This window comes from Leptodactylus fuscus, chromosome 5 (genome assembly GCF_031893055.1).
Source record: "Leptodactylus fuscus isolate aLepFus1 chromosome 5, aLepFus1.hap2, whole genome shotgun sequence".
NCBI lineage: Eukaryota > Metazoa > Chordata > Amphibia > Anura > Leptodactylidae > Leptodactylus > Leptodactylus fuscus.
Genome location: NC_134269.1, coordinates 89,859,350 through 89,878,930, shown reverse-complemented (window position 1 = coordinate 89,878,930; position 19,581 = coordinate 89,859,350). Strand labels below are relative to the sequence as shown.

The 19,581-nt window shown below is 39.5% G+C and overlaps 1 protein-coding gene across 1 annotated transcript in view; it reads right to left on the bottom strand.

The window, feature by feature from the left end:
- SNX1 (sorting nexin 1) overlaps positions 1 to 18,452 on the bottom strand; it is a 32,676-nt gene extending 14,224 nt beyond the window's left edge. The window contains exons 1-8 of the mRNA XM_075273706.1: positions 18,282 to 18,452; positions 12,094 to 12,196; positions 11,386 to 11,507; positions 7,152 to 7,218; positions 6,416 to 6,459; positions 3,997 to 4,138; positions 3,652 to 3,730; positions 68 to 143 (exon numbers count right to left, since the gene is read on the bottom strand). Coding sequence (XP_075129807.1) covers positions 68 to 143; positions 3,652 to 3,730; positions 3,997 to 4,138; positions 6,416 to 6,459; positions 7,152 to 7,218; positions 11,386 to 11,507; positions 12,094 to 12,196; positions 18,282 to 18,392 — 744 coding nt within the window. The 5' untranslated portion in view covers positions 18,393 to 18,452. The remainder of the gene's footprint in view (positions 1 to 67; positions 144 to 3,651; positions 3,731 to 3,996; positions 4,139 to 6,415; positions 6,460 to 7,151; positions 7,219 to 11,385; positions 11,508 to 12,093; positions 12,197 to 18,281) is intronic.
- Between the last annotated feature and the right edge of the window lie 1,129 nt (positions 18,453 to 19,581).

The window sequence follows — 19,581 nt, the reverse complement described above, 5'->3', positions numbered from 1 at the left end:
TAGAATTCACTCAAAAGTACAAAACATTTTTAAGAACTTCTTATTTAACTGATGCTGTACAACCTACCTCTTCCTTCTCCAGAAATTCACGGACATCTGGATCTTGTAAAAGAGTAGGATGGCTAACAACTCTTTGAAGGTATCTGTATCAAACATGAAAACATGGATTGTACATATCAAAACACAGATGTTAGCAGCCTTTTTGAAACAACGTGTAAGAAAACACTGATAAAGGTCTAGTAGTCATCTCAATAGTCTTTATAAGGATATGTACATTTTTTTGTAGTAGAGCCTTAACCCTTTCACTGCCAAGGGTCTCTGAAAAATTTGCACCTCCAGTAGCCAGAACAATTTTCACAGTTTTGAGATGGACAAATCAAACCTAAATTGCAACATTAAAAAAGCATCCAACCTCCCCATACCTATATATTTTCTGAAAGTAGACACCTGCAGAATTGACAGAATGCCACTTGGTTCTGTATATGAACAGGCACCTTCATGCAATTTTGATTTAAAGTGAATGTTTTATGAAAAATGCAAATAAATGTATATTAGTTGTTAAAAGGGGAAACCAAACAATAAATTATATGCACAAAACCTCCTAAAAAATAAGAGTTCAACGTGTGCAGAGTTAATTCATATCACTATAGCCTAAACCCGCATGCTTGTGTCTTCAGAAAATCACCAGAACTTTAAAGAACAAAAATCTGCTTTGAAGCTGGAAATGTAAAAAAAAAAAGTATCATCCTATAAAATGTAGTGATTACTCCCCATGAAAAGTGAACCCCTAAACCCTATATATTTTTTGAAAGTAGACAACCTGAAGTTTACAAATGTCTTCATGGGTCATCGATAGCCACATCCACCTTCATGCAACTTTGTGACAAACACAAAACATTTTTTTAAAAAATGCACTAAAACATATATTTGCACCTAAAACTCATGTTCAATCTCACATTCATATGCAAAATAAATCTAAAATAATAGCTTATGGTGTATACAATGTGTATATATACTATACGTACCGCAAACATCAACTACAACAAGAGCTCAGACTCCCAAAAACACTAATACAGAAGACAAGCAGGATTTTGCTGTTATTCACTAATATGTTAAAAAGCTATACTGCACCTACCAAACTGTGACTGTGATACCAAAATCTAACTTTTTCAGATTGCACAGCATACCGTATATAAAAACACAATTTAATAGTTCATATATACAACCACCTTCATGCAACTTTGCAGCAAACAGAGATTGCTAGCAAAAATTGCACAAAAATTCAATTTTGCCAATAAAGTGCGGCTCAAGCAATTTCTTTCTGCAAACAAAATGTACTGTCCATAAAACTGCACTATATGAGTTCATACATACCACACATGTATATATTTACAGGGGTGGGTGTTAAAGAATCACCAAAATCGCAGAAATGCGCCATCCCATTTTGTGCATGCAAATTAAATAGGACTTTACATAAAAATGTTATTTTCCATCCCCCTATAATAATTTTAGCAATCTATATGTTCATCTCTAGTGATGATAGTCATTACTATTATTTTAGCGTGCAACGGTCATCGCTAGAGACGTATTTCACTGTAGAAAGCTCAGGTATGGACAGGACAGGGATTGGTTGAAATGTAAACTTTATTCATGACTTTGTGTATGTGTTGTGTAAGTGTTTGGTGCGACTTTTTTTTTTGTCGCTGCAACCTGGACAATGGTAAATGTCTGGATGACAGCGCCAATAAACTTCCTGGTTATGTTTAGAAGGTATAACATAAAAATACCCCTCTATTAAAGCTCAGGGGGAATTACATTATACCTGTATGTGACAATCAGAGGGCAAAAGTATAGTATGCCCTCTGACAGGAGGGGGGAAATAGGGACTAAAGCCCCTTCTCCCCCCCTCCTGGGGTCACATATAGGTTATGCACAGAGACAAAGAAAATGCTTCTCTGTGTGTGCAAGCTGTAAGAGTCCTCCTCCCCCCTCCCCTTCCTTACAGTTCATGAGACAGGAGAGGGGGGGGGACACTTTAAAGTCCTGTATCTCAGGACTCCTTTGGGCTATGAAGATAATTTTAGATTCAATTTAAAGATGAGAATCTCATCTTTAAAATGATACCAAATTCTTCATAATAGCCCTTACAGATTTTGAGCAAATCGCTGTTAAATTCGCTGTCGGGAATTGAGATCTTCAATGGGATCTCAATCCCCAATAGCGTATTCAATAGTGAATCGCTTTGGCACAGTAAGGGTTAACATGAAGCCCTTGGTATCATTTTAAAGAAAGTCTAAAATTATCTTCATAGCCCAAACAAGACCAGAGATATGGGCAATAGAAGTAAGCACGTAGTAGCTACCTCCAGAGTCAATGAAATAAAAATCACCACAATAAAATACTGCAGCAAGCTAAACTATTTTGTTCAGCAAAATACAAGAACCATAATGGAAATCTGATGAGCTACAGTAGAGTCAATGGAGTCCATCATATGCCAAATCTGTCCTGGTCTGGATTTCTGTTATCTGATCTTACTAAAAGAGCAGAAAAAATGAGACCCCCATTGAGAATTCAACCTTTGTATGAGAGATAGGCATGGGTCCTGAAGGCAGCACATTTCTTTCAGGTATTTATGGCATATCCTATGAATAAGTCATAAATAACAGAGTTTGGAATACCCCCTCAAACCAACAAGAATATAGATCCTTGTAGGTCTAAAAAACTGCAATGCATAGTTGCAAAACTGATCCTGTGCAAGTATTGGAACCCTCTAAATGAATAAATACTGATTTGTGTCAATCAATGACTGATAATGCCGTTAAATCTGTAGACAAAAGACTAAGTAATTAATCAACGTTATCTTTATTTCTAAAGATTATCTGTTATATGACGTTCAAAGCTTCAGGTTTCCAGTCACAAAACAGAATTTCTACAGCTAGTGTTAAAGTAGAGCTCATTAGAGATGAGCGAGTAGTACTTGATCGAGTAGGTATTCGATTGAATATTACGGTATTCGAAATACTCGTACTCGATCAAATACCACACGGTGAACGCAGTAAAAATTCGATTCCCCTCCCACCTTCCCTGGCACTTTTTTTTACACCAATAACTACGCAGGGGAGGTGGGAGAGGGACTAGGACAACACAGGCATTGGAAAAAAAATGTATACAGTCATTGGCTGGCTAAATCAGTAGTAGCAGCAGCAGCAGCAATAAGAATAATAATCCTGGGACTTGGGTGTGTTAGATGCCCCCAGGCATACTTCCCCTGCTGTCCCAGTTGCATTCCACAGGTCTTGGCATCATTTTCTGAGGTATCATTGTGGACTTGGTGACTCCAATTGGTCAAATTTTGGTTTCCCTGAAACAAGCATGTTTTTTCCATAGACTATAATGGGATTCGATAGTCGAACAAAATAGTCGAATATTGAGGTCTACTCAAATCGAATTTCGAATATTTCACTACTCGCTCATCTCTAGAGCTCATTTTTTTTTTAAAACTTTGTCGAGAGGTATTTGGTGAACATTTTTGTAATATATTTTATTAACCTATGTAACATCCTATTTAATAGAAAACAGGCTGTAAAGTTCCCACTAGCAATGCTCTAAACAGTTATACGTTAAGTGCATGAAGTTTTGATTGCTTCCTACCTCTCCAAAGCAGCTCGTCTTCTCTCCAGGAATTCAGTTGAAGACGAATCCTCTTTCCCCACCTTCACTTTGGTCATACCTAAGTAAAAACAGTGTTCATTAGATTAATGCAATTTTCCAACTATAAAAAGACACCAACGCCTACAAATAAAGTAAAACCAGTTACCTGGCCAAATTGTATTGAAAGCTCAAGCTGTAGCCCATGTTTACCAAGCCCCAAGTCATGGATTCAGAAGCCAATGACATCTTTTGTATTTAATGGAAAGAGAGATTTGGCATTTGACTTTTATTAAGCGAGAAGATACTAAATACTAACACTTGACTTGATGTGCCCTTACTACTCACCTATGAGGCTTTTCTCAGGAGGGGGAGCTATTATAACTCCTTGATGGGCATGCTTCTCAGAAAGCTTCTCAAAAAGACCCAGAAAGTCACTGAACCGTCTCTTCACAGTAAAATGCTTGCTTCTGAACATTGGCAGATTGGTCTGGCATTAAAAAAAAATACAAATAAATAAATAATGAAATATTTTATTACAGTGCATATTACCAATTCTATTTACTTTCTAGAGTTTTGATCTGAAACCTCTTTGCTCAGTATACAACTCACAAGGAGACTCCAATGACACAAGATAATGCCCACTGCTTGTGAGATGTTTGCACATCATCCAACCACCTATCTAAAAACCCCAGTAGAGCCCTGCTTACTTTATGGATCATACGGAGCGAATCCACATTTTACACAGGCATGTGACAAAAGTGAACTATGGTCTGACAAAACAAAACCATGTGTTGTCATTGCTGAGTGATAAGCTAGGAAGCTGTAAAACAGGATCTTTCACCACCACCAACAACAACTCTATGCATCCCTCAATAGGTGCTGCTTCACCGATTCCAGCACATTTTCTGCAACCTTCATAATTTCCAAGCAATAATTTGCTAGTTTCAGTACAATTATGCAGTTTATGGTCAGGTGGGTAGTCCCAGATTGTCGGTTCCAGCCTAGGACTGTCTACCTGACAGTAAAGAGTCTCATTAGCATAATGTATGCTGAAACTAACAGCACTGCTTCTCAGGACAGGCGGGGGGTAGTCTATAGAAAAAAAATTCTAAATATCTTATAGCTGCACCTATTAATTGATGTAAAAAGGTGGACTTGTTGGATAAAAAGTGCTCTTTAAACAGTAAAGAACATGTTACAGGGAGGGTAAAATATTTTATTCTACTGAAATTAATGTTTTCTATACATTTCTATCAGTTTCCAGCATATAATAAAGTGACTAAATTACTACCACACTTTCACTTTCTGCATTTGCACAGAACCTGGAAGCCAGCACATGTGCAGGGTATTCCAGAGACAGATTACTGACGTGTACCTCATAACACAATGACCGTCCACATATATTCATGTTCAGGATGGGAGCTGCACGCTACTGAGGCTAGGCTTCAAAAAGAGTGTGTGACTTTTTACAGTAAGTAAATAGCTGGTATGGATACATAACTATTAACACCTTCTCGCCGCAGGCATTTACCAATATTTGTTGACTCCCCGCCTTCCAAACTTTTTTATTTTTCTGCCCACTGAGCCATATAAGGGCTTAATTGTACTTCATAATGGTACCATTTAATCTTATGTACAATGTACTGGGAAGCTGGAAAAAAATTCAGAATATCAGAATAGGGTGATATTGAAGAAAAAGTGCGTTTCTTAAGGGCTTTGTGCAGTCAAAATGACATGTCACCTGTATTCTACGGGTCTGTGTGATTCCGGGATATACTAAATTTATATAGTTGTTTTTTGTTTGTTTTTTTTAAGTTTAAACCCCTTTAAAAAAAATCCAAAACTTTTCAAACACAAAATTCCTGGGAGTCGCAATTTTTTTGACACCCATAACTTTTTTTTTTTTTCCTGTATTTCCTTGTATGGTGATGCATCGGCTGTCATTTTTGTGGGATTGAACGTACTTTTCAGTTATTCTACTTTGGGGAATGTCTATTATTTTGATCGTTTTTTATTCAAATTTATAATAGAGGTCAAAACAGCGGGGGGAAAAAACCAAAAAAATTAACGCTTTGGCTCTTGATTTTTTTTTCTCTCTCCCGCTACACCATTCACAGTATGTGAATACATTTTTTTCACTCAGTTTGTAGACCAGGTATTTTCCCAGTTGGAATTTTTCTCTAGCCCCCACCAGACCCTTTCACCACCTCCACCAATTCAAGTTCTTAGTACCTGTTAATACCTGCTAGAACACAGATTCCAGCCTCCACCATTACCAACCAGCAAGCACAGTTAGTTTTGTGCCTGATGTGCTATATAAACTCTGTAATGACAGAAGGGTAGTTTCAGGCTTGGGGCATGATTCAGAGCTCCAGTCAGAGGCATCCAGTATCAGAGATCAGAATCACACCCTTTGTCTGCTCCATCCTGACACTACCTTCCTGACAGTATAGAGACTATATAGCATATCAGGCTCTAAAACGAATAGCACTGATTGCTCAAAAACAGTGGGGGAGCTAGAGAAAAAATTGCAACTGTTCCAGAATCAGTGAAGCAGCAGCTATTAATTGATGTAAAGAGCTGGACTTGTTGGATGTTGTGAAAGGTCCTCTTTAATAACTTGCTTATATGACTATTTCATGCAAATTTTTGCAAAGTATCCATAAAGCAGGCAACTTCGTTAATAAAAACATACATTGAAATAAAACGTGCCTAGATACAGAATTGTAAAACTGTAATGGTGTCACTTGCACTCATTGCTTACCTGGGTTGATACTTGATAAGCTACATATGCATTCATACCATCACCTAAAACCAAGGAACTGCAATTAATGTTTCCACAAATGCATCAAAATTGACAATGTACAGGACTATGCAAAGCACAAGAAACCTGTTGGTTAGCTATACTTTTTAGGAGGCTACAAGAGAAAATCATTATTTTTGTCTATTTGTGCAACCAACACCACAGTCTGTGTAAAGCAGTCATCCAGTTTCCAATATTAATGGCCTGTACTTAGGATAATTCATCAATATTAGATTTGTGAGGGTCCAAAAGCCGCAGATCTGCTGTTCAGCTCTTGGCCATTTTTACATGCTGGAAGGCATGCTGGTCACTCTCTGTATGAACTGTAACAGTGGCTTTAGGTACTGCAGCACTGCCCCATAAATTTCAATGTGATAGCATTACAGTACAAAAAGCCAAAGCTGCAAATCATATGGCGAGTGAGCAGTGCAGCTCCTGTCATGTAAACATTACCAGAAGCAGAGCTGTCCCTGAAAAGCAGATCTGCTGAAATATCTCCTATTGATAACCTACATTACAAGTTGTATGAACTAATAAAAGAATAAATGTAACCATGTGACAAAACCAGCAATAATATATGCTTGTATCTGTACAGTATTCAGCGAGTTCTTCTGTCCTCCAGGGATGTTTACTAATCACAGGCTACATAGAATATAATTAGTCAGTCCTCTGGGGCAGAGAATACGGGAACACTTACCAATCTTCTCTGGGTCTGTGATTCTGATGTTCAGGTCAAACTGATCCTCCTGCTCTTCCTCTTCTAACTGAAAGCAATAAAAATAAGCTATAAGAATATAGGATCTGCGCCGACATTCTGATTTTAAGGACTTGAGGACTCTGTACATTAATCTACATTGCTAAAGAAGATGAGCTTTGTTTTAGATGACTGAACTCTATGTGAAGGCCTAGTTCAGACAAAATATATTTAAAAAAATAAAAGTCGATTGCAGAACTACCCTGAAAATTTTTTATGAAAATAGCAAGTGCACATGGGGATTTTGTACTAGATTTTAACCATTTCATTACAACAGATAAAATTTGTGTGTGGGGGGAGGGGGGAATCAGCAACAGGACAAAACGCAGATCTAAAAATCTTAGTAAACTAAGTATTAGGCTGAGGCCCCTCATTGTGGAAAAGCAGCTTTTTTTGTTGCAGATTTTTCTGCGTTTTTATTTTTGAGCCAAGGCCAAGAGTGGATTTAGCAGAAGGGAAAACGATAAGGACTTCCTATAAATTTCCCTTTCCTTTTGCAGCCATTCTTCGCTTTGGCTCAAAAAAAAAAAAACGCAGCAAAACCTGCAAACAAAAAAGCTGTGTTTCTGCAGCGTGGGGCCTCAGCCTTAATGTAGTTTTATATGTGTATAGTGTGAACAAATTTTAGAATTTGGTACACTCACAATACCCAAGATCTACTATTGGTCTGTGGTTTAGATCACCAAAAACATGAAAATTTAATGCTTTTTGTTTTTGTTTTTTACACAAAAGAAATAATTTATATGGTCCTGTATATCACTGAACACCAAACTGAAATGTTTAGATATGTCAGGCCAATTTTGTGGTTGTATCTGGTGCACACAGTGGCTCAGTAGTTAGCACTGTTGCCTTGCAGTGCTGAGTCCCAGACCACCAACAGAGTTTTGATGTTAAAACCATGGCATTTACCTGGTATAACGTGAGAAAGATGGATGGAATGGCCGACACACTGACAGTCCTATATGTACATCAGCAACGGTAGCTACCGTTATAAGGATACTGTCACTCGAAAAATGCAGTCTGATCTACAGGCAGAATGTTGTAGACGAGGATAAGCTGAAACAGGTTTATGGGAAAATATTCAGTATAACCTGTTATTTATCCATTGAAATCTCTGTTCTTTCTATGCTGAGAAATCGAGAAGGAGATTCTAAAAGTGATAATAACTAGAGATGAGCGAACACTGTTCAGATCAGCCGTTCCGAACAGCACGCTCCCATAGAAATGAATGGAAGCACCTGGCACGTACACTTTGCTGGCGGCCGGTCGCCGTGCCAGGTGCTTCCATTAATTTCTACGGGAGCGTGCTGTTCGGAACGGCTGATCTGAACAGTGTTCGCTCATCTCTAATAATAATCTCTGCATGCTCAATAATAGTAGGGAGGCTATCAGCCACGGATACGATTTCTCAGCATAGAAAGAACAGAGATTTAATTGCATAAACTGAATCTTTTCCCACAAACCTATATGTCAATCTGTTCAGGTCCTTCTGTTCTATAATACATTGCAACTGCAGATCAGACAGCATTTGAGAGGGTACCTTTAAGCTTTTTCCTGTCACAACCAATTTTCAGTTTTTGATTTTCGTTTTTAATTAGCTATAACTTTATTATATTTCTGTCATACCAACATTGCCAAATTTATATAATTTGTTATGTTTTAATGCCTTAACAAAAAAAAAATAAAAAATTACATTTCTTTAGTCACCATATCCTACCACTCATAACTTTTTTTCATACTTCTTTATACAGGGCTGCATATGGCTTTTTTTTCCGGGGGGGTTGAAAGGCCATGTACATTTTTTATTCATAACATTTTGACCACTTTTTGAGGAGAAAAAGTGAAAAAACAAAAACCGTGGCTTGGATATTCTGATTTTCCCACTATGGCATTCACCATATAGAAAAATTAATTTTATATGTTTGCAGTTCGTGCTTTTTTGGATATGGGGATATTTAATATGTTTATGTTTGTTTATTTTTATTTTGAATTTAAGGATATGGTAATTTGAATTTTTATATACATTGTGAGAAGGTGACAGGCAGATGCTGGAGTCCAGACATATCAGCCCAAGCTTTCTAATGTATGTGTGGTCCAGGGTGGATCTGGAGTAGGCCTCAGCAGAGGTGTAGATCCTGGGCTCATTACAGACCCATAAACGGCTGCAGAGCCTGCAGTTCATAGCAGTTCATGAGGTGTATGGTTCTGTCCTGTAACCCTCAGTCTGGTGAGACAAAATTGCACTAGTTTGGTTCATATGGATGGAAGTAAGTCACACGTATAGTTAGGTTAACCTGCTGTTTAGCTAGTGACACAGACGAGCAGGTATTTATTTTGTTTTTGCCGAAATTAAGGCTGTGTTTTGTTTTGTTTATTTTTTGTGCCTGAAGTCAAGGATTATTTATTTTCCTGTTTTATTTGTAAATAAATCAGTTTGCTGCACATTTTGTGTCCCTGTCTTGACTGTTTGGGTCCACAACACTGCTTCTACCGAGCTAACTTTCCCACATTTTTTTTTTTCAGCAAAGGGTTAAAAAAAAAAAAGCACACTAGCCAAAACACTTTTTTTCCATCCCTGCACCTATCACTTGATTGTCTGTCATTCTTCAGGCACCTTTCATGTACACTGCTTTAATATCCCTGCAATAGAGCTTCTAATAAGCTCATGATCGGACTCCTTAGCTTTTATTTCTCTATGTGCTCTGCTATCCATCCAATGATAACATTAGTACACCATCACGTGACTAGCTGGGGACTGTACAATATCAACTTGCTAATGAGCAGCACAATTATTTTCTCTGTATTATCCTACATAATCTACAGGACTAAAAAGATATATAGTTATGGAGACTGAGAAGTTTCTGTCTTCCCCTGTGCAGAGCCTATGTGGTTCTGTCCATCATACAAGACGTCAACTCCTGTACATTTTATTTGCTCAGAGGGAGAATCACATGACCTTACTGAAAAGAAGGATTCCAACAAAAAAAGAGTAATTAAATAAGGTAAAACTGGCTGAAATATATACGTTGGGGTAATAAGTACATCATGAATGAAGAAAATGAATGAATGAAGAAAATCACCAGAGAGCTTCTTTAAAAACATATGGCACGTAATATTACATGGAAACAGCTGGTAGTACAGTCGACAGCAGAGGTCCTCAAACTTATTTTGTCTACCGCCCACTTCGAGAATTATTTTCTAGCCCCCCCCCCCAATTTTTTTTAACTTTACTACATCTTAAGATTAAGTTTGTGTTAAAAGCAAAAAAACAATTTTAAAGGGGTAGCCTCATGAAGCTTGATCTGCCTTCTAAGCTGCCTAAAAATCTTCTTTCTTCCTGTTTGCTCGCATCAATTAGCCCCGCCCCCAAATTAGTGTGTAGCTCCGCCCACCACATAGCGTGATCCTATGGGATGACTGAAGGGCCTGTGATGTCATCAAAAGGTCCCGTAGACTTGGATTTACCTTGTACGGAGTTTCCTAAAGGACCTGGCTCCTCTGCCCACTAGCAGCCTGCTCTATATAATAAAGCTTTATCCTAGTGAACAGAGAGACCAGGTCCTTTAGCCCAGTAGGATTTAGACTGCTTTATATAAGAAAGCAGCACTTATTCCACACACACCCCTCTATCTCACAGCAGGGAGCTAGGTGATGTGTATGTGTGGTGCAGACACAGGCTGGCTCCGTACACTCAGCCCCCCCCCCTCTCTCCCCCCACACAGCAGGGAGCTACGTCATGTGGCTCCCTCAGCAATGAGCAGGGGGCCAGGTGCTAGTGTCCATAATGAAGTGAATAAAGTAAGATAGTGGACAAACAAAGCAGTTTTGCTGAAGCAGTGTATTTAGGAAAAGTCTTAAATTCACATTAACAAGCAGTATAGATAGAATCATTGTTATGATACCACCCCTTTAAATTAGCCATCGCCCCCCTAAACCGCTTCAACGCCCCCCAATCTTCTCTGTGCCCTTTACTGCCCTCCTATAGGCCTCCAGCGCCCACAAGGGGGCGTTATCGCCCACTTTGAGAAAGACTGGTCTACAGGGAGAGGGTTAGGAGGATTACTTTAGTGTAGGAAGTTGTCTTAACTGGTTCATTGTTTTTTGTTTTGTTTTTTAAACAAATACAAGTAACTGACATGGTTACTGGGGAAAACATACATGATTTTTTGCAAAATACCTCTTCATATGTCTTTTGCTTGGAGGTAGCGGAAGCAGCTGCAATAAGTGCAGGGGTACTAAGAGGAGCCTCTTCTTTCTGATTGTTGCGTGAACTGTCCACGGAAAGCTTGACAGTGGATTCTGTAAGAAAAAAAAAACCCAGCAAAATAGTGACAGGATAACAGAAAAAGAAATTGTTACCAAATTCAATGGGCTAAATTTACTAAACCAAAAGGGTCAGAATACTGGTTTAAATTGTGCCCAAAAAAACTGACCTACAGGCTATGCACCATATTTCTTATGTGTATTAGGCACTTTTTCAGCACTTGCCGGACAATATGCAGGATTTAGCCTGCATGGAAGGGACTTATTAGGAAAGGGTATAGAAATTACAAGCATGATTACAAGCATAATCATGCATGAGCATGATTACATAAAAATGGTTTGAAAATTCATGTTTCCAGAACCCAACTAATAGATGTTATAAATGTAGACTGAACTGTCTAAAGAGGCAGCATATATATCATCTAGCATTAGCCACTGAGATAAAATTGGAACATTTACGACTGTTAAGCTTATAAACCTTCCCACTGTTTAACTCGAATACATGGCGTCATATAGAAATTACTATATAGTGCCAATTTAGAATATGTAAGAAAGCAGTACTCAGTACCGTGCCTGTGCCCCTTAGCTTTCTAGCTTTAGAAATAGTAGTCTATTTTTATACCTGCAAACAAATCCTGGTCGTCATCATCCAGGAACAGTCCATTTTCTCGAGAAGGCTCTTGGACTACCTCTTTTGGGGGCAGTGGAGCAATCACTTCTTTGCTCTGAAACATAAGACGACAGTAAGTTGAAAGAAACTGGCTAAGTGAAGGGAAGTATTGTAAGTACAGGGGAACCTGGCAAAGCTTTTCACAAACCTGCGGCTAAAGTTACAAACCAGGTCTGAGTAGCAGCTTTTCCGCATTTGCTCTCAGACATATGAAGTATTAGGTTTCTGTTATATAGGTTAGGCCAGCCACCAAGAGAGAAGATTATGAGTGTCCTATGTTGCCAATCAATGCTCATTCAATCAATTCAGGTGGTCCCAGCAAATATGTGTAGGGTGTAATTACAAATGCAGGTTTTCAAATGGAGTTATTACATCCAAAAACAGTAGTAGAATGACACAGGGGGGAAAAAAAAAACCTGAACGTTTGAACATACCCCTAAGGCCCAGTGCATAAGTTGCTCTGCAAATGAGGATAAAAGTGCGGACATATATATTTCTATGGGTCCATACAATTGTAGAGGTGTGCCCAGGCCGGAGGAGGGGTCTGCAAATTATGATGCATGTCCTATATTTGTCCGCTTCTGCAGCACATTCCAGTGTAGAGAATCTGTGATTGTGGATTACTTTACAGATGCAATCCAGACATGTTTATGTGCAGATTTAGATTGAAAATCCACCATGGATGTGTATTTAGGTCAAGTACACAATTTTACCACATTACCACAGTTTTGAGTGTGTTATTTAACATGTAAAGACCTGTTGTATCATAGAAAAGGTTTACCTCTCCATGGTAAAATGCATTTGGCTTGTCACAAAGATTTTGATGGAGAAGAAAACCAGATGTGAATATATCTTTTAAAAAACAAAACTATTGTTTTCTTTTATGCTAGGCTCCATAACTGAATAAGAATGTAGCGATGCCTAACACTTGCTAAAGGTGACTCCAATGACGGTCTATAAAAGTTAGGTGAGGGTCTAAATGTTCCCAGGGATAAGAAGACCCCAGTGACCTGTTCTTATCAGTCAGTGATTGGTTCTCTGGGCATGAAATGCTCTCATCTTTTTGAAAAGAATGTATACAGCATTCAGATGTGAATTATGTCCTTTAGTAACGGCTCCACTCAAATAGCTACAGACCTGCTTATATGAAACAGCAGGTTATCAGACAGATGATCCTGTGTAAATGAGCAAACCACGAACAACAGAAGTAAGGAACCGGGGTCATCTCTCCAGCATGGAATTTCCTAGTTCTGTTCATTAGGTAAACAGTCGACAAAATGGATTGCTATAAGATGTGTAAACAGGCTTGACATATCCTGTAAACTGCACGATCTCAGTGCTGTAACACCGCCTTTACCTGGAGTATTAGCACACAATGTGCCCTCTTCATGGCCTACCAGAGATACTTGCAAGCTTATCCGAGTTGATGACAACAAATAAGGAAAGACAAACTTAGTTTTGTATTTGAGGCAGATATTCTGACAGATCTGGTAAACTGCAAATACAAATGTCATAGATGACCGAGATCCATTCTCCAGTACCTTACAATTGGCCTTTTCCACTAATGACAGATATTCCCTATCCTAAACATAGGTAATAAGTGTCTGAGGGATGGAGGTCCAAGCACTGGGACTTCCAGTGATCATGAGATCACTTCCCCTATGTGAATGAAGAGGTGGTGTAAACGCTTCACCACCAATCCACTCACTTCTATGGGACTATCAGAAATACCTGTCCTGGAAGTCACATAAAAGTGAATGGAGTGTTGGCCAAGCGTGTATTACTGGTCCGATAACATGAGGCACTCACAGCCCCACAATCTCCTAATCTCTGTGGGTCCTAGAAGTCAGACTCTCAGCAATCATAAACCTAAAGGATATAAAAAGGAAACCGTAAAAGGATGGCCCAAAGAAGAAAAATACGGAAAAAAAAAAATAGAAAATGCACAAGATAATTGTGAAACTTTTACTGTGCGGACTAACAGTTTTTCTTCAGTCATTCCCACTGAGATCTGAAACCTAATTTACTCTAATAACAAGTATAAGGAGTGGCATTGATCTCATCTGTTTTGTCATGTGCTTCTGAAGAAGCTCTTTCAGCCCGTGCCGTCAACTGACCCTTTCTGAAAGAAAACTGGCTTTAAAAAAGTGTCATGGCACTGACATGTACGTTTACAGTTTTGATGCATGGAAAACATATGGAACAACCCTTTCTGAGGCTCTAAAAACATGAAGTATTAAAAATGGATAAACCATAGAGCTTTTCTTCAAAGCAAAATGAAAGTGTCCGCAAACATATTTTGGACGTCAAAACAACTGTATTTTAAAGGGGTCCCCACCCCAATCTGGAGCCTGCTGCAGAGCCAGAATGTGCAGCTCATCCCACAAGTTTGTTTTCCGGCTCTGTGTGTTCTAAGTGCAGTTTCCTCAGGAGAATCTACAGAGGTGTCTCCAGTTTACATCCGAGTTCTTTGCTCCTGAGTCATATCTGGATGCTGTGCACTAGTCATGTGCTCCGGGAGGTCAATAAAGAGCTGAATGTGGAGTTTGTTGGATAATTCCTGCAGCCCACTGAAATGTTTTCCATCAGCAAAATGGTTTGTAATCTTGCCAAAAATACAGCTTATATGGAAACAATGGAGATCTGTACTGTCTACAAAGAAGCAGAAGGTGAGGAAGCACTGTCCCCAGCAGAAACAGCACTTGTGACAACAATAAAGGAGCTGCTCAATGCCGGTAATACTAATGGTATGCAGCACTCACAATATATATAAATACATATAAACACACACTTGAGTGTTTGGAGGGAGGCATAACATTGGCTGTCAAAATAACAGCACAAAGTCGTGTACAAAGAACTTCTCTCTCCACTGGTTTTATACTGAAACCAGGACGGAGGACCCCATTATAATCTATTGGAACCGCAGTTAAGTTATTCGAAACGGCAGTTTCGAATAGCACGCACCCATAGCAATGAATGGAGCCGGCCGGCACGCAGACGGGACCGGTGTCCTGTCACTTAACCCCATGCGTCCATTCATTCCTATGGGTGTGTGCTATTCGAAACTGCCGTTTTGAATAGTACTCGCTCATCTCTACAGATAACCACTTTTTTAATGGACGGCCTCTTCGTCTTTTGGGTCCCCATGCAGTCCCGAATAACGAAGAGACAAACACTAGTGTGAACCTAGCGTTAAAGTCTGTTAAATGTGTTATATCTGCTAAACACCTTGCACCTGAGGAACATTTGAGTGCATGGTAGGGTTCATGAAAACAGACAAAAATAGAACATGACCTGTATTTTCACAGTCTGTGAGAACAGATAATCAAAATAATGTTCACGTGAATAGCCCCCATTCACTGACATTGAAATTAATGCTGGTGTGTGACATCCGTTTTTAACCAGTAATCACTGTCATGTGCATGTAGCTTGTCAGTTTCCAAAAACGATTAAAATAGTTGTCAAAGTGTACCATAAATATCTTACTAAACTCAGGGAACATTCACCTGACAGAACTGCAAAAACTATATAGATTTACTAGTAGACACTAATAGTTAGACCATACTGTAAAAATGCACCAGATTTATCACAGTGCCGGATACTGGGTGATAAATCTTGCACAACACCAACTAGCTTAGTTTATATCAATGTGACAAAAGTCACAACTCCTTGTCAGACAAGAAGAGTCTATGGCCAGGACCAGACAAGAAATTCTGTAGTGTGTTCCTACTGCAAGCTGCCGCAGCAACAAAGCCCATCTGCAATTGGGTGGTTTTTCTGTGGCCAATGTGCTGGTTTGTATGTGGCTTCCCCAAGCTTTCAACCTTTGCAAAGTGAAATCCACACCAATAACTGACATGTTACGTACACTGTGGGATTTAGTTACAGGATGTGGATAAGATTTGTTAACTCTCATCTACAGTCTGATACAGGCCATGATCATAACAGGTTGCAGTATGGCCTCAGCCTACAAAAAATAAAAAGCACACACATACATGTGTAATTAAAAAAAAATTTAAAAAAATGTTGATTGCTTTTTTTTTCCAGTAATGCTCAAGCATGTTCACACACAGCAAAATTTGCAAGGAAATTTCTGACAAACCCATTTTATACATTTGAAATGTCCATGTACATGAATTTCAGCGCAATTATTTTTAGTGTTCAATATGCTATTTAGACTATGTATTGTCAAGAGGGCGGTGTCAGGCAGGAGTAGGCATGTGGTATGTTTCTGAGCTCTGAATCGTACACCCCTGCCTGACACTGCCATTCTGACATTACAGAGCTTACATAGCACATCAGGCAACACAACTAACTGCAATTGTTGCTCTGGAAGGTGGAGGCTAGAGAGAAAATTCCAACTGTGCTGTAATCTGTGGAGCAGCGTCTATTAACAGATGCAAAGAACTTGAAAGGGTAAGAGGTGGTGAAAGGTCCTCTTTAAAAATAGTCCAATAATTAAAATATTCAAGAAAACTATAATTTCTCTAAACACTTTGCATGGTAAATTCTGTGAATGCTATAGGTGGCTCACATCTACTGTGTATCCGATTAAACTACGTGTCCTAGGCTCCCGTATCTAGTATAGTAAGATCACATTACATACTACAGCACTGGCTCCCCGACTTGATCATCTCCAAATTCCCATAAGTAGATGCATCACATGTCAGAAACTCAAAAAGTCAGATACGGAAAACAGCAGCCACCTGACTGTCCCTGCATGACCATATGTCAGAAACCCAAAAAGTCAAGTAAAAACTGCAGTCATTTGATTGTCCCTCAATCTATAAACCAGAAATAGGACAGGGGGTGATACCAAGTTGTAACAGATGTCACAGCTAATAAGTTAAGTAGCAGCTTTCTGGTCAAATTTTGCAGTTGTATTGTGCATACAATATTTCTACAGGTATATGATGTGCTGAGACCTGAGTGCCAAACAGGGGGGCAGATCTCTGTGACCATTTAGCCTTGGCGTTAGCATGTGTACCTTCACAGTCCAAGCCAATTTATACAGAGAAGATATGCATGCATGGTATCATGGTCCTTTAGCTGCATGCCTGGTACCTGGAACTATTATTATTTATAACAGCATTAATTCCATGGTGCTTTACATTTGAGGATTTACATCCGATACACAAAATATACAAGCCCGCAAGGGCTTAAAGTCTATGAGGGAAGAGACTGTACAGATGGTGATGTGGTGACATTACTGTGTTACTGGAGGTTGTAGGCCTTCCTAATAGGTGAGTCTTCAGGGCCTTCTTGAAGCTTGTGATTGTGGGGGTCAATCTTAAGTGTCTTGGTAATCAGTTCCAGAGTATGGGGGATGCACAGGAAAATCTTGGAGATGGTTGTGTGAGGAGCGGATAAGAGCGGAGTAGGAGGTCATTGGAGGATCTGAGGTTACGTGTGGGCAGGTAGCGTGAGTAGGTCAGGGATATATGAAGGGGACAGGTTGTGGATGGCTTTGTATGTCAGTGTTAGTAACAAATTCTATTTGCTGGACAACAGGTGGCCAGTGAAGGGATTGGTAGAGGAGAGTGGCCGATGAAGAATGGGGAGTGGGGGAGAAGTGTATTAAGCTAGCAGCACAGTTTAAGGTGGACCGGAGGGGGCGATAGTATTTGCTGGGAGGCCACAGAGAAGTGTGTTACAGTAATCTAAGCGGGAGATTATAAGGACATGGACGAGCCTTTTTGTGGTTTCAGGGGTCAGGAAGGAGCGGATTCAATGGAAGTTCTTGAGTTAGGGGCAGCAGGAGGTGTTGAGGGTTTGGATGTGCGATATGAAGGATAGGTCAGAGTCCAAGCATACAAACCTTAGAGAGTGTTATATGATTCAGCACAGCTGGCACTTCACTGGCCAGAACAGTCCCATCACTGACTGCAGGGATAAGGTAGCCTTGTGACAGTGATGTCCCCTCCTCACACATGGCTCTGTGGGATATGAAGGGCCTCCTCTACTGCAGACACGTCAGCCCTGAGCCCTAGCACACATACCCCTATGTAACACTGGAGTCAGGCACAGCCAGCACACACCGCAGACCAAGACACTGACATGAAGTGAGAGGAGTGCCTGAGGACATGACACTACTACCTGCCAGCCATACTCTACTGCAACTGTTACTCGGTGTTACTCACAGCTCCGGTAAAGATGTCTTCTCCCTCTGTGTCACTGTCAGTGCCCGGTGCCTCCTCATCTTCATCCAGTTCCGGGGGACCGTGCTGTAAGACTCCACTATCATCCGCCATCACTGGAGCTGCCGGAAGCGGGGGGGATTACACAGGAACTCCGGCCAGCAGGACTGAGGGCGATGGCGAGCTGACGTCAGGCACACAAACATACAAAACACACGCGTAGCAGCGCCACCATGTGGTGGAATGTCCGTAACAACATATAGTGACTGCTGAAATCTCAGTTTATTTAGTAGTATTTGCTATGGGCCAGGGGTGGAGTGGCACCCCCTGGATGCTAAGGATTGCTTCTTCTTCTTTTTTTGGGGAACATGATCACAAGCACATTGACTTGCTCAAATACCAGCAGCCTCAGAAAAAAAATCAAAAAAATCACAGACACCAGTGACACTAACCTGGGAGAGCCCTTCACAGGGTGATATGCGAATGGTAGATGGTGGGAAATGTGGGAATGAAAGGGACATGGCCTTTATAAAAAGTACTAAATAGCTAAATATATTAAGATGCCAGATACTATTCTAAGATCAGGACGGCTACTGGCTAAATAAAATATTTAACCCCTTAGTGACCAGCCTATTTTGGACCTTAATGACCAAGCCAAATTTTGGAAATTTGCCCTGTGTGACTTTATCAGTGAATAATTCTGTAACAGTATAGCGCATCCAAGCGATTCTGATATTGTTTTTTCGTGACATGTTGTACTTTACTGAGAAGGTAAAATTAGACTGATATAACTTGCGTAAATTTATTTAAAAACTCGCAAATGCTGAAAATTTTGAACATTTTTCAATGTTTTCCATTTTTAGCTGCGATATCTCACATATACACAATAATACAGGGCAAAAAAGTTAGTAGTTATATACTTCCAAATGTTCCTTTTGTGTTTCAAGCATATTTGAAATAATTTTAGCATATTTGAGTAACTTAGACAATTTACAAGTTTATCAAGTTTATAAGCAAATTTTGGAAATTTTGAGTTTGTCATTTTTTCCTGTACCAAGCTCTGTTTGCAGACAGGAATTGGTGGAATAATGACAGAACCTCCCATTAAATGACCCAATTTGGAAAACTAGACCCCTTCAGGTATTCTTTGAGGGGTTTAGTGAGTATTTTGATCAAATAAATATTGTTTTGCAAGAATTATTACAAATAATGAAAAAAATGACATTTTCATTTTCTTCAAATATATGTCATTTTAAAGCCAGTTTTTTTGCACACAACACATCAAAAAGAAGAAACACACCCC